General features: G+C 38.9%; 1 protein-coding gene across 1 annotated transcript; it reads right to left on the reverse strand.

Moving 5' to 3' along the window:
• Positions 1–1376: 1376 nt before the first annotated feature.
• LOC139864222 (uncharacterized) lies at positions 1377–1757 on the reverse strand. Its single transcript, XM_071852805.1, has one exon. The coding sequence runs from the start codon at positions 1755–1757 to the stop codon at positions 1377–1379; it is 381 nt and encodes a 126-aa protein (XP_071708906.1).
• Positions 1758–16793: the final 15036 nt, after the last annotated feature.

The following is a 16793-nucleotide window of genomic DNA, read 5'->3' on the forward strand; positions in this document are numbered from 1 at the left end:
GCGAAATTAGAATTGAAATTTTCATTTACGACCCCTGAACTATGCTCAATTAACAACTTTTTATTATTTAATATTATTCTTATTATGAATTATTTAAATATTATATTTTATTCTTGTGCATAGTTGACTCGTAATTTTTACACCGTTGCGTCGAGCGCTGAAAGTTGGTTCATGCCTCGGTTCCGGATTTTCGAACGCCCTTTCGTACAATTTTATATCGTGTACTTTGCGTTTTGTAACTTGTACTCTTGTCATTTTTAGACGTTCTTCATCAATAATTTGAACCTTTTTGATTGTATCTTGTACTTTTGAGCTTTTTGGACCTTTGCGTCTTCAAATCTTCGTTTTCGCCTTTTGTCTTCGCACTTATTTAAAATAAACGAATATTACTCGAAAATGGAACAATTGCAACTAAAATCTTGTCTTTCTTGGGGGATTTTGCTATGAAATATATGTTCCTTTTTAGCCTTATCAGCACGGTAACGTTTAGTCATTGGTTTATGAACCGGTGAACGCGAATCTTAGATATGGATCCATAGGGTTTGACATCCCCACTCGGGCTAGTCGCGCTAGCATTTAACGGGTGTTTAATACTTCGAGAACATACGCACTCGTCAAGTGTACTTTTAGGGGGTGATATTTATATTACTTGTTAAGTTAGTTACCGGGTGCCCACGGATAAGCATATACTTTTCATACTATTTTGAATACGAAATCTCGTGGTCTACATTATATCGTTGTTTACAGAAACTATAGCTCACCAACATTCGTGTTGACATTTTAAAGCATGTTATTTCTCAGGTGCTTAGACGTTGTTGCTTCCGCTGTTAGACTTACTGTTATAGACTCGCTGTGTTAGACTTCCGCTGCATTGTTTAGAGATGTCTCAATCATGAAACTTTTACTTGTATTCACAACTTATGTTACATTTGAACAATGACTTTGTAATGACCTTTGTGTCACGTACTTATGTTAATGTTTTTTATTCGTAGAAGCACGTTGTCTTTTGTAAAACATTTGACGTTGGTAAAGATGTTATCTTTTCGTGAATGTAAAACTTGTTTTAAAACAGCATATAGTGTTGTAACCGTGTAATGATCCTGTTGATGATCCGTACACGTTGATTTTGTACGGGACGTCACAGAACACTTCTATTTTTATTTGGAACCAAGTTCTTACACAAAGTCACAATATTACCATTTTCCCGAGGTATCATTTTTTCTTCGATTATCTTCCTCAAAGATTTTGTTGTGAATATGTTGTTGCTAGTCGCACCCCATCTCCACATGTCTTGCTTCGATGGATTAATAAACGCGCCTACTAGTAGCTTGTGAAGAATTTCCATTTCGCCACTAGCACCCGGATGGAGTTCTTGCTCATGACCAAACACCGATGCATTTCGAACCATCATATTGTAATCGATCTTGAACCGTCGCCTCTAAGTTGATCTCAAGTCTTGCTAACCTCTTAAATCTATCTTTCAATGCCACCTCACCAATCCAAACATCATTCCAAAATGAAGTGGAAGCCCCATCACCTATATCTTTGACAAAAAATTTCCTAAAAGGAATGTTAGCTTTTTCAATATCCCACCCACACTTAATGATATCATTCCAAATTGATTTGAAGTAGTCAACTTGAGATGACCCATTTAGTGAAAGTCCCCCTGATGACCCGTATATGCTCGAAATGACTTTGACCCACAAAGTGCTGGGCTTGGATAAGAACCTCCACCACCACTTACCAATCAAAGCCATGTTTTGACATTTAAGAGAACCCAAATATAGCCCGCCCTCACAATATGGTAGAATTGTATCCTCCCATTTGACCTAAGATATTTTAGACATATTTCCCGTCCCGCCCCAAAAAAAGAACATCTTACAAACTCAAGATGTTTAATCACACATGGCGGAGCGCGGAAGAGCGAGAAGTAGTACAACGGGAGACTATTAAGAACCGATTTCACAAGGGTTGAAGATCCACCAAATGACACCGTACGGATCTCTAATTCGGGAGTCTTTTCTCAACTTTACTTATGACCGGCTTCCAATTTTCTTCCTTTCTCATATTACCACCAACCAGGAGTCCGAGATACATGAAGGGGAGTGACCCTACCTTACATCCGAACAAGTTCGCCATGTTCTCAACCGCTATATTATCCACCCCAACCCAAATTAAATTACTCTTGTGATAATTGACCTTAAGGCCCGAAGTAAGCTCAAAACACTTGAGTAGGTTCATGAGGTTGCGTGTATTTCCCTCATTACATGTGCCAAAGAAGATCGTATCATCTGATTATTAAAGATGTGAGACCATGATCTTATCATTCCCGATTTCCACCCCTTGGAATACATTCTTGTCAACCGCATTTTTTGCCAACACATTTAAACCTTCCGTCGCAAGGATAAAGAGAAACGGGGATAGTGGGTCGCCTTGTCGAACACCCCCTTCAAGTTTAAATTCACAAGTCGGTGATCCGTTGATAAGTATAGAAATGGAGGCCGATTTGAAGCATGCCATTATCCATTTCCTCCACTTTGGTCCAAATCCCATTATATTCATAACTTCAAGTAAGAAATCCCAATTGAGACAGTCGAAGGATTTTTTGAAGTCCACCTTGAACACAAAACACTTTTCTTTTTTTTGTTTTAGGAATGCAAGTGATTCATTTGCACTTAGCACACCATCTAGAATATTCCGCCCTTTTATAAATACACTTTGTTCGGACCCCACAAGATTAGGTACCACCTTTTTGAGGCGGTTTGAAAGTATCTTCCCAATGACTTTATAGTAACTACCAATCAAACTAATTAGGCGGTAGTCACTTAAGCCGAGTGGATCCTGCTTTTTGGGAATTAAAGCGATAAAGGAGGCGTTGCACCCCTTAGATATTTCCCCGCTGTCCCAAAATAAATTAATTGCCTCGATTAGTTCCTCCTTGATGACATACCAAAATTTCTTATAAAACCCCATGTTAAATCCATCCGGGCCGGGGGGCTTTAGAACTACCACATCCTTTAACCGCTTCCCATATTTCAGATTCACTAAACCTCTCTTCTAGCGCTATCGGTTCCGTTTCACCTAATCTGTTTAGAACACAACCTGACTGCCTTGTATCACCACAGGTACCGTAAGCCTCAGTGTTATCAGCTCCACTAACCCACACCTCTTCCACAAAATTCCCCAGCCCATTACCCGTAAACGGCCCACTCTGATTCTGTAATCCAGCCGAGCCCATATGCGTGTCTAGAGATGGGGACAAATATCCTAATTAGACTGATCTGTTTAGCGCCAGGCTACCAGGCCCAACATGCCTTAAACCCATTTCCCCCACAGCCCAGAGAGACGGCATGAGAACATTTTTTCTCCCAAAGATCGTTTTGAAATGCTCGAGGACAAAATGTGTTTATCACCGGTGGATCATCACACCAAGACCCATTTATAACCAACCCCCAAATATTGCATTTATTGAATTTTCTATGAATAGTAGAGTGGAAGTATTTGGAGTATTCATCCCCATCTAAAATTCAACGAATCCTAGCCTTTTGTTTCAATATCCCAGTTTTAATTTTTTCCTTTTCAACCCAACGTCTCCGATTTTCTAACCAACGTGCTCGATCCTCATCACTTATATTCCCCGACTCTGCTAAATCTTCCAACATAGCAACACATCTTTTTAACTCGTTAATTTCGCCCTCCAAATTCCCAAATTCTATTTTACTCCAAATCTTCAAATCATTTTTAACATTTTTCTATCTATCTCTAAAAATGCAATCTTTTCTTGAGCTACTTACCGATTTACCCCAAGCTTCGATGATTACCTTGTCCACCCCTTCTTTAAATACGTTTAACTTAATAAAATTTACCCATGCAATTTAATAGACTGGTAAAAAAGGTTAAAAATTATTATGGTAAAAAGTAAAAAAAAATCTTATTAAATAAAAATGTCATAAATAAATTTTAAGTAATTAATAATTAATAAATATATAAACCTTTGATCTTCTAAGTAACGTAAGTTATTTTTTTAGCCTATAAATATGTCATTTTCATTCCATTTTCCATATCAATCATACAAAAGAGTACATCATCCTACTAAATAAATAAATATATATATATATATATATATATATATATATATATATATATATATATATATATATATATATATATATATATATATATATATATATATATATATATATATATGTGTGTGTGTGTGTATGTGTGTGTGTGTGTGTGTGTGTGTGACGACCCAGAAATTTCCAATCAAATTTAAACTTAATCTTTATATAATTTTGACACGATAAACAAAGTCTATAATGTTGAGTCTCGGAAATTTTGAACTGTTTCATATATTCAATTGACCTTCGACTGTTCCCGACGACTCACGATACGATTACTTAAATAGATATGCATATATTAAAATATATATAAATGTATATAATGATATGAAATATTGTATATGGTAATTGTTGGAATTATTTATGTAAAATAATAATAACATAAAATAATTATTATCTATATATATAAATAAAATATATAGAATATATAAATAGGGTTTCGAAGTTATTTAGTAAACAAAAGTAACGCTAAATTGTCATTTGATTGACAGTAAACGAGTTAAAAAGAAACTTATTTGGTTTTAAAATAAACGGTTAGCCGAAAATGAGTTTTACAAACTATAGGCTTATTAAAAATGTATTTAGAAACTATTTGTTGAATTTTAAAACTTTTCATATTTTACTTAGGGTTGGGAGTGAATAATTAATGAATTTTTATTTGATAGTTAACGCTCGAATTTTATACCATAATGACCAAAATAAATAAATATAGTTAAATTAAAAATTTAGGATTTTTCCGAAGACTTTTATTCGCAACTGATTATCAACGGACCACAAAAAACTATCCCTAATATATATATATATCGACTGATAATATGCCAAAGTAATGGCTGCTATACTATTTATACAGTGTCCTTCATTTCTAAACATGTGATTAATTTATAATTAATATAAAACTCCTTACCACTTTGTCTAATATCTATGATATATATACAGACACATACTTTACATGATCAACCATCACCTTGTTTCAGTAAACAAAAATCACCAATTTCAAAACATTGTTATTATTTTTTTTCTCCTTTCTTTTTTCTTCTATCTCCTCTAAACCCAAACCGAGGTTGATTCAGTCGACTTCCTAATCCATAGACAAGTTGACTACAACCACAATCGAACCCATACGGTTCTCGTTACTCAAACAAGAAATCAAAACCCACTTTGATCACCACCCTTGATCTCACACCGAAACGCCACCCTATTATCTTTTATTCGGTCTACTTTAAGTGCAGCCATAATCACCTAAGTCGTCACCACCATACTACAACCCATCGCTAACCTCACCCACTTGTTTCTTTTTCTGTTATACGCAAACCACCACAAGAACCACCATTTAAACCCACTTAAAACTACTACTGTTGTTGCCATAAAACAAGCAGTACACTACATAACATGTGCTTCTGTTAGTGTCACTTTCTGCATCAGCGTTGTACTCTGCCACTATTAGTGGTGAAACAACGACAACAATAATCATAAAAATAGTGATTTCCGATCACCACAATCGTTCTTCTTCTACAACTAAGCTTTGCAAATTCATTTACTTATCGTATCTTTTCAGATGTTGCCAGAGGTATCACTATCACTATCGACAGTGTATCTCTTCTACTCCACAAATTTCCTATAGTATCACAAAGTAGAAACAATCACAGTGAGTTTAATGGGGTCTTCATGTCCGGTGCGGGTATGAACCTTTAGACAACGATTACTGATGATGAAATAATGGCGTTACCGGCGACAATGAAGGTGTTGGGACTCGGTCTTGGTATCGTTGTTATAATTCTCGTTGTGGTTTTATCAGAAGCAACTGCTAGAATATTGTTAATTTGTAGTAAGGTTGGAAGTGATGCTTTTGGTGATTTGGGATAAAGGTTCTTGCAAAGTTGTGTGGTGATTAATAATATTGGTGTTGCTATCTGTTTTTGTACGATCCCCAACTAACCCACACACATTTGATTACTTTAAAGGTAGTATCATATTTTAAAATTATTTTTATTATTATTATTATTATTATTATTATTATTATTATTATTATTATTATTATTATTATTATTTTTTTTTTTTTATTTATCATTTATGATTATAGTAGTTATAATTATCATTAATATTGTTATTACTAATATTATTATCATTTTAGTATTATCCTTAAGTAAATTAAATAATAAAGGAAGGAATTATAAGAGTAAATAAAAGTTACTCTTAAAAGTTACTCTGTTTTAAGTTGGTAATAACTGACGAATGAAATCAAAAACATGAAAATGCTTTTCTTTAAAGTTAACGCATGATTGTACCTAAAGTGTGATCATTTTTCCCATAACTAATTTAAAAGAGTATGTACGACAAAGTTTGTAAAGGTGATGAGTGAATTTTATTATTTTCGTTTTGAGTCCCTGAACTATTTGAGGTCTTACAAATAGATAAACTGACTTCTATAATTATGGGTTTACCCCCTTATATACAAATTTAATTTGAAGCAGATCTTTACCTAGCTAGTCAAGCTTATTACTTGCAAGATTAAAAAAAAAATTATGTAATCCCTAAACTTTATACATTTTTTTACAAATAAATTAAATACTAATTATTTAAAATATAAATATATTCAATTTATCTATTAATATAATATATAGTTTATTAAAATAACAAATATATTAATAATAAGAATATATAATCTTGTTCGATTACGATTATATGTTTTAATATATATATTAATGATATAGGTTCGTGAATCTGAGGCCAACCCTGCACTTGTTCAGTATAGTCGTATGCATATTTACTACGAAATACAGTATTGTGAGTTTCATTTGCTCCCTTTTTAATTGCTTTTGCAATATATATTTTTGGACTGAGAATACATGCGCTGCTTTTATAAATGTTTACGAAATAGACACAAGTACTTAAAATATATTCTACGTTGAGTTGTACCACTGGCATACTTCCCTGTAGCTTGGTAACTACTATTTACATGGGTATTGTAAACGCGAATCCTGTTGATAGATCTATCGGACCTGACAACCCCAACCGGACTGGACGACCAGTATTCAACGGTTGCACAGTACTTCATTTTGTAGACTACACTTGGTACAGTGTAGTGAGATTTCATAGTAAAGGGAATATGCGACGTTGATTAATAGTTAAGTATGGTTACCAAGTTCTCAACCACTTAGAATGCTTTACATACACTTGCGAGTGTATTATGTTTATGATTATGAAATCTTGTGGTTTATTAATATATTGAAATGATTGTTATGATAAACCTATGAACTCACCAACCTTTTGGTTGACATTTTTAAGCATGTTTATTCTCAGGTACGAATTAAGTCTTCCGCTGTGCATTAGCTCATTTTAAGGACATTACTTAGAGTCGATCATCGCAATGGGACCAAATGTTGAAGACTTCGTCCAGGTGGATAAGGACGGGTCTTCACAGGTGGTATCAGAGCGGTGGTCGTAGCGAACTAGGTCTTGCATTAGTGTGTCTAACTAGGAGTTGTTAGGATGCATTGATGAGTCTGGACTTCGACCTTGTCTGCATGTCAAAAGTTTTGCTTATCATTTATAGTCGGAAATCATATGTTTATCATCCTTAAGAAATTACCTGCTCACCATTCTTAGTCTAGACATGTCTTACTGCCTCTATTGCATAGACAGTGTATAGATAAATTCATATCTTAGCATATCTGTTATAGTTACCTTTGCCTAACGTATTCCGTAGATTCCTCCGTAACTTATGGATTTTAGTATTATATATGCGTATGTGAATTATGTACTGCAGGGTACTAATCTACATCCTATAATCTATTTCTTATCAAAAATTCTTCATCTGATCATACGAAATGAATCCCTCAACCAGTTCGAGTCCTTCGGATTACGATAAGCTATTCCGATAGTTATTCCGATCGCTATTCCGATATGGATATTCAGTAAAGCTCTAAAAGCAGTGCAATCAGAATGGATCGGTCAATCAGCCATCATCAATTCTGGATAAATTGGGGCTGAGTTTGTAGTCGACTTAATCAATGGAGACGCGAAGAAGGTGATCCCTTCCACCAACCGAATTCACCTTTCGGCGAAGAACCTGAATCACATACCGGCGAACCTATCCGAAACACCATTTTTAGCCACATCTCCGGGGTAACTCTTCACAATTATCTTCTATCTAAAATTCTAAACCTTATCCATTCCCTTGTTCAAACCGCCAATCATCCCGGAGTAACCGAAGAAGTCAACGAGCTTCACGCCTGAGTAATGATTTTGGAGAATATGATGCAAAACTTACCAGCTTCAGCAACATTACCAGCACCAACAGTACCACCAGCATCAACACCAGTATCACCAACAACCCAAGTTTCAACCTCACCTGCCTCAACATTTCAATCTATACCTCGAGCATAATCATCGTTCTACGTATCGTTCTATCTACTTGATCTTCGTTCTACACATCGTTCTACATTGATTATCTTCGCTTTACGTATCATTTGTAAGACCCAAATATTTATTGTACATAATGTATTTAAGGTGTACTATGTGTGTATGGAGTGTGCACAGCATGTAGGTGTTGCTTGCTCGACCGTCGAAGGAAACTGGACGTTGTTTGAGGTACAAGGTGTGTACGTACCTTTTCAACCTCAAATAAAGTTTGTGTTGATGTTTCAAAGCCTTACCATTGGAAAGAAAATCTTATTACGTTTCCAACGATATTTGATTCATCGAAAACGGAGCTACGGTCAAAAAGTTATGGCCAAAACGAGTTTCTGAAATCTGACCTGCAGGGTGGAGCGGCGCCCCACCTTTTGGCGCGGCGCTCCGATTGGGCCTGATGCGTTTTTTCAGCATTTTAAGTGTCTAAATGAAGGGTATTATGGTCCTTTCACTTGTGGACGGATTTGTGGCCTTAATATCAGTTTTAGATCCACTTTTGGATCATTTTGGCATCCATTCATCACTCCCAACTATCTAGAGAGAGAGAGAGTGATTCTAGAGAGAGATTGGAGGTTTTGGTGAAGAAGAAGCTCAAATTGTTCAAAGTCTCGGGTTTTAAAGTTGTCCCTTTCGTTCTTGGCTACGCGGTGATAGTATTGGTAAGCTCAAACTCCGAATTTCATTTGTTTGATTTGATATTCAAGTTAGGGTTTTGAGTTAATTAGTTGTAAAACCCTTTTAGATGATAAAATGGGTTTAGTGATGCTAATAATCGGATTTATTGTAAATTGTTGGTGGATTTTGGGTTGGTGAACTAATTGGTCATGTTTAGAACTTGAAATTGAGTTTAATCACTTAAGTTAGTGATTATGGAAGTATTGAAACCCATTTAGGGTTACTTGGTTGACTAACTATGACTTTGGGACAAATTAGGGTTTGGTGGTAATTATGACCCAATTGGCGAGTTAATGAGGTTTATAAACTTAAAATGGATTAAGTTGGAGTATTAAACCGAGTTAAATGTGTTTTGGTGTCGAAACTTGTAAATGGTGAGATTTTGACCTTATGGGTCAAAATTAGGGTTTAAGTGTCAAAATGGGTATGACACGTGTTTAACACTTGAGTTCGGGTTTAATTGGCATATTAGGACCATTCTCACTTGTGTTAGTGATTATTGGTTAGTTTTGGGCACGGTTTGTGCTTGGAAGTGCATTTGGGTCGAAATTACACTAAGTGATGAATTGGGTTGATTTGTAAATCCACTCTAAGTGTATTGTTGTAATTGTGATAATGGAATAGGTATTTTCCATTGGCGAGTTGCGGTTTACTTGGAAGCTTTCTTCAAGACTTCAAGGTGAGTGTTAATATCCTATGTGCATATGTATGTGTAGGATGGGTGCGGGTCGGGTGAAGTGGTTCTCGGTCATAGAGCTCACTTCACATATAGGTGGATTGATGGACTTGTGTATAGGTCCAATTGGTACGGTTGTGCATTTTGGTTGACCACCTTTGACGAGGTGCACACTTTGTGTGTACGTTATCACATGGGCGGGCGATGTGGATTATATAACCCCAATGGCGAAGGGTTAATATTGTGAGTGGAATAATTATGCGTTCATGTTTATGGCGTATTTGTTTGTGGATGTTATGGTAGCATCGAGTGTGAACCACGAGCCGGTAGCACTATAAACTAAGATGTGAACTACGAGCCGGTAGCATCGAGTGTGAACCACGAGCCGGTAGCACTATAAACTAAGATGTGAACCACGAGCCGGTAGCATCGAGTGTGAACCACGAGCCGGTAGCACTATAAAATAATTGATGTGAACCACGAGCCGGTAGCATCGAGTGTGAACCACGAGCCGATAGCACTATAAAAGAGTATGACTCAATTGCGTATGGTGTGAACCACGAGCCGGTAGCACCATAGCGTTATGGTTAACCTTGGGAGTGTTACGCGTTGTTATATTTATATTGTTACATATTAATGTATTGTTGTGTTGTAGCTAACCCTCCGGGTGTAGCTATTTGGCGTTGTTCACATCGTCGTTGGTGAACTTATATTGTTGTTGTATCTTTAGCTCGTTGCTTAGAGATCGTATGGTATGCTTAGTGTAGTGCCTTATATGGATGCCTCGGTATGCGGTATTTGTTATTTTGTGGCGTGTCCATTTTATACATATATATGTATGTAGTATATTATCATTCACTAAGCGTTAGCTTACCCTCTCGTTGTTGACTCTTTTTATAGATTGCATGCGGATGGTGGCTCGGGTAAGCGCGAGGATTAGAGGACTTGTATAGTTTGCGTAGAAGGCTTGCTTTTGGATTTATTAGGATTGGGTAGCGTATCCCCAATCGCCATGCTCGGCTTTATTTTGTATTAAAAGTCTTATGGTCGAAAATTGTATTTTGATACTTAAAGGGTAATTTGGGTCGATGTGGGCCCCGCTTCGTAAACATAATTTTATTAATAGAACGTGCTAGTTTTTATATATGGAACATGTGGTTAAAAGCGTTTGGGCTAAATACGTCGGGAACTAGTCAATCTTTTTCGCATTTAAAAGTCCCGGGGACAGCCCGTTTTGGCGCGGCGCGCCAGGTAGGGGGCGCGGCGCGCGGGTATGCTGTTCAGGAAAAAAAAATTTATGTGGTGAAAATTAACGGGGTTTTGTCGTGGTTTGGTGTGGGTTGTTACAAGTGGTATCAGAGCATGGTCTAAGGGATTTAGGTGACTTGAGATAGGTGCCTAGACTTAGACTTGTGTGTGCTTAAATTGTTGCGGGACTTGTAGGATTACGGGTCGGAATGGGTTTGGTTAGTGCCTTGGCTATAGGTTGACTAACGTTTATATTAGTAATGCGGATATTATTAATATGTTGTTGTGTTGTGATAATAATTCTCGCGTGTGTTTGTACCGCGTAGAATTTTGGTTGTGTTTGTGTATATCATCGAGCGAGACGGTAGTTGTACTAACGAGTCAATGCGGCATGTGTGCGTAATAAGAACTTGCAAACCTTATTACGGGTGCAAATCGTGTCTAACAAGTGATGTACGATGAGTGTTTAGCAAGATGGGGCTGTGTCGTGCGTACGGTTTTACACGTTCGTGGACTAATCGTTTTGCATTCTTTAGAATGACGACGCGAAACGAGACCGAGGCGAATGATGTGGAGTTTAACGCTAGGGTTGCGGCCGCCGTTGCGGAGCAAATGGGTGCGTTAGAAGAAAGAATGGAAGGGAGGTATTCCGAACTTCAAGTAGTGGTGAAATGGAGCGTTATCTTAAGAGCTTCATGAGGACTAAACCCCCGATGTATGACGGAAAGCCGGATCCTTTGGTAAGCACAACTTGGATTTCGGACGTCGAAGGGTGTTTCCGTACTATTGATTGCCCTCCTGAGAGAAAGACGAGACTCGCTACGAGTTTGTTGCGGGGTAGGGAAAGGGATTGGTTGGATGGTAAGATTGATCTTGTCGGTGGCGAGACGTTTATGGCTTTATCGTGGGACGACTTTAAGGAGGAATTCTTCGAGGAGTTCCGGACTTCGGCCGATTTGTGGGAATTGCGTAATGAGTTGCGAAATTTGCGACAAGGATCTATGGATTTGAGTACTCTCAAGACGACCTTTATGGCGAAGGCTCGTTTTTGTCCGGAGTATTTGGGGAATGATCGTTTGTTGATGGGAGATTTCTATCGGACCTTGAATGATGACTTGAAAAGTAAAATTAGCCGGGGTCAAGCGAAATCGTTTTCGGAATTATTCGACTTGGCTAGAGGTTTCGAGTCGTATTCACGATCGAAAAAGGGTGAACCTTCAAGTGAGCGAAGGGTCGTTTCTTATGGTGCTCCGAGTAAGAGGGCTAAGGGTCCGAGTGTGAGCACGGGTGGTACGCGAACGGGTATGTCGAATTCTAGTGCGGTTAGATGTTACAATTGTGGCGTGAGGGGTCACAAGTCTTGGGAATGTTCGGTACCAAAGGGTGATGGTATGGTGTGCTTCAATTGCCAAAAGGAAGGACATCGTAAGTCGGAATGTCCCAAGTTAGCGGGGACGGGTGCGGCCATGAGACGTTAAGGTACGTTTAATTTTGATAAATATGTCTTTTGATTATTTATTAAATGCCGTTTGAGTTTGATTTGCGTGCCTTTGTTGTGCATGTTATGCTATGGGTGACGTTCCTAATGGAAGTACCCTATGTTGATGTTTGATTGACGGGCGAAGGGCGTAAGACTTGGCGTAACCAAGCATTCCTTAGTATTTGGAAAATGTCTCTACCAAGCCATGGAAATGAGTTTTGGTGTTCGGATGTTAGAGCATGTTAGCTCTCGTGTTGAAGTTGATGAACCATGAGGTTCGACGGGTGGGATGAAACCCGAGGAATCGAGTGTTTTGGGTCTCGATGTATGTTGGTAAGGGATTCTACGTGACGCGACATTAGGTGCCTCTTTTATACCTACTAGCGTGGTGTTCGACTCCGATTGTGTTGCGGTACACTTCTCGTACAAAGTGTTTAAGGGTTGGTTAAAATCCTTCGTGTGCTCAAGGTTGGAGCAAGATGTGGTAATGGGTCGTGTGAGCCCAATTGTTGGTAAAGTCTACCTGTGGTAGCATTGTGCGGTTGTACGAGTTGTGGATATGGAACGTGGTTCTAAGTGGGGGAGTTACACTCCCGCACGAGGAAGTTTTAGTGTGAGATTTCGGATGATGCTATTGGTAGATCCGGAAAACGTTGTCGAGACCTGGTTGGGTCGATTTGTGGTAGAGTACAATCTCGGATAAATTGTACTTATGGTTTGGATTTGAATCATCACCGAGGTGGTAACGTGGTAAATCTCGTTGAGAGATAATGGACGTGTTTGACGAGCAAGGTGAAATCCTCCGGTTAAGGGAGGTGTGTGTCGGGTTCTCTTGTGGAGAATTATTGTTTGGTACCTATGTTTGGTATAGGTGGTTCTTGGTCGATTATGGTATGGTTGTTTGATGAAGCATGATCTTTAGGGTAAGATGACTTCATCATGAGCGTGGTGTTATATCGGTGAAGCATGATCTTCGGGTCCGCTGACTTCATCCGGTGTTGTGATCGGTGAAGCATGATCTTCGGGTCCGCTGACTTCATCCGGTGTTGTGATTGGTGGAGCATGACCTTCGGGGTCCGCTGACTTCATCAAGGGAGTAGTGTTATGTCGGTATGGTGTAACACTATCGGGAAATGCGAGTACCGGTGGGAAATGCGAGTACCATTCCTGTGTTGAGATTGTGGATCGCGTGTGTTTTCGGATTCATGGTGACTCGTGTAGTTCGGTCATCTTATTGAGGTAGTAATCTCGTGTGGTTTCGGATTACTAAGGCTCGTGTAGTTCGGCCAACCTCGATGTTGTGGAAGTGAATCTCGTGTAGTTCGGATTCACGAATGACTCGTGTGGTTTCGGTCATTGTATTGAGGAGTGAATCTCGTGTAGTTCGGATTCACAATTGACTCGTGTAGTTCGGTCATTCCTCCGGGATAGTGACTCTCGTGTAGTTCGGATTCACTATGGCACGTGTAGTTCGGCCATTCCCGATTGTTGTTGTGGTGAAGGTAGTGAGTAGCGTGTAGTTCGGATTCACTAGGGCTCATGTATTTTCGGCCAGCCTTCGTGTCGTGTGATCTATTGGTTGTTTGATACACCAATGGTAGGGTCGTAAGGACCATGTTGCGGGAACTATCGGTCATTTTATACGTCGATGGTGGGGTCGTGAGGACCATGTTGTGGGATTAGTGAGGCGATAGCCGTGTTCCGCTCACATGTTTGTTACGGGTGTGACGATGGTTGATTTCGTACACCTTGGGTTTTGCGTTTTCATAATCGTTTTGGGCGCTATCGGTTCTAGCCGTTGGATTATGATGTTACGGTAGTTGCGTATTGGTCGTATTGCGCGCTACAAGGGATGTTTAGTGATTGGTGTTATCCGTAAGGATTCGTTTGGTTCGGTCTTCATCGTTTCGGGTTGTTGACCTTAGGTTGAGACTTGGTTACTTTAGCACGGTACTTGGTAATGGTACGCTAGAGGATTGATATCTCGGTTAGAGATGGGATGAGTTTCCCGATGTTAGGGAAGGAGCATGGTTTTAATGCTCGGATTGTGGATTTGAGAAAATCGTGGATGACGATTTAGTTGTTGAAGGCGATTCGTTAGGAAGAATTGCTTAGGAAGGTCGGATTGGGACTTATGTTGAGGACCGTGGAGTGTGGTCCGTTTGGTTAAGTGACGAGGATCACGAGGAGGTGATCGATTCTAAGTGGGGGAGAGTTGTAAGACCCAAATATTTATTGTACATAATGTATTTAAGGTGTACTATGTGTGTATGGAGTGTGCACAGCATGTAGGTGTTGCTTGCTCGACCGTCGAAGGAAACTGGACGTTGTTTGAGGTACAAGGTGTGTACGTACCTTTTCAACCTCAAATAAAGTTTGTGTTGATGTTTCAAAGCCTTACCATTGGAAAGAAAATCTTATTACGTTTCCAACGATATTTGATTCATCGAAAACGGAGCTACGGTCAAAAAGTTATGGCCAAAACGAGTTTCTGAAATCTGACCTACAGGGTGGAGCGGCGCCCCACCTTTTGGCGCGGCGCTCCGATTGGGCCTGATGCGTTTTTTCAGCATTTTAAGTGTCTAAATGAAGGGTATTATGGTCCTTTCACTTGTGGACGGATTTGTGGCCTTAATATCAGTTTTAGATCCACTTTTGGATCATTTTGGCATCCATTCATCACTCCCAACTATCTAGAGAGAGAGAGAGTGATTCTAGAGAGAGATTGGAGGTTTTGGTGAAGAAGAAGCTCAAATTGTTCAAAGTCTCGGGTTTTAAAGTTGTCCCTTTCGTTCTTGGCTACGCGGTGATAGTATTGGTAAGCTCAAACTCCGAATTTCATTTGTTTGATTTAATATTCAAGTTAGGGTTTTGAGTTAATTAGTTGTAAAACCCTTTTAGATGATAAAATGGGTTTAGTGATGCTAATAATCGGGTTTATTGTAAATTGTTGGTGGATTTTGGGTTGGTGAACTAATTGGTCATGTTTAGAACTTGAAATTGAGTTTAATCACTTAAGTTAGTGATTATGGAAGTATTGAAACCCATTTAGGGTTACTTGGTTGACTAACTATGACTTTGGGTCAAATTAGGGTTTGGTGGTAATTATGACCCAATTGGCGAGTTAACGAGGTTTATAAACTTAAAATGGATTAAGTTGGAGTATTAAACCGAGTTAAATGTGTTTTGGTGTCGAAACTTGTAAATGGTGAGATTTTGACCTTATGGGTCAAAATTAGGGTTTAAGTGTCAAAATGGGTATGACACGTGTTTAACACTTGAGTTCGGGTTTAATTGGCATATTAGGACCATTCTCACTTGTGTTAGTGATTATTGGTTAGTTTTGGGCACGGTTTGTGCTTGGAAGTGCATTTGGGTCAAAATTACACTAAGTGACGAATTGGGTTGATTTGTAAATCCACTCTAAGTGTATTGTTGTAATTGTGATAATGGAATAGGTATTTTCCATTGGCGAGTTGCGGTTTACTTGGAAGCTTTCTTCAAGACTTCAAGGTGAGTGTTAATATCCTATGTGCATATGTATGTGTAGGATGGGTGCGGGTCGGGTGAAGTGGTTCTCGGTCATAGAGCTCACTTCACATATAGGTGGATTGATGGACTTGTGTATAGGTCCAATTGGCACGGTTGTGCATTTTGGTTGACCACCTTTGACGAGGTGCACACTTTGTGTGTACGTTATCACATGGGCGGGCGATGTGGATTATATAACCCCAATGGCGAAGGGTTAATATTGTGAGTGGAATAATTATGCGTTCATGTTTATGGCGTATTTGTTTGTGGATGTTATGGTAGCATCGAGTGTGAACCACGAGCCGGTAACACTATAAACTAAGATGTGAACCACGAGCCGGTAGCATCGAGTGTGAACCACGAGCCGGTAGCACTATAAACTAAGATGTGAACCACGAGCCGGTAGCATCGAGTGTGAACCACGAGCCGGTAGCACTATAAAATAATTGATGTGAACCACGAGCTGGTAGCATCGAGTGTGAACCACGAGCCGGTAGCACTATAAAAGAGTATGACTCAATTGCGTATGGTGTGAACCATGAGCCGGTAGCACCATAGCGTTATGGTTAACCTTGGGAGTGTTACGCGTTGTTATATTTATATTGTTACATATTAATGTATTGTTGTGTTGTAGCTAACCCTCCGGGTG

The sequence above is a fragment of the Rutidosis leptorrhynchoides genome, chromosome 8, assembly GCF_046630445.1.
Source record: "Rutidosis leptorrhynchoides isolate AG116_Rl617_1_P2 chromosome 8, CSIRO_AGI_Rlap_v1, whole genome shotgun sequence".
Lineage (NCBI taxonomy): Eukaryota > Viridiplantae > Streptophyta > Magnoliopsida > Asterales > Asteraceae > Rutidosis > Rutidosis leptorrhynchoides.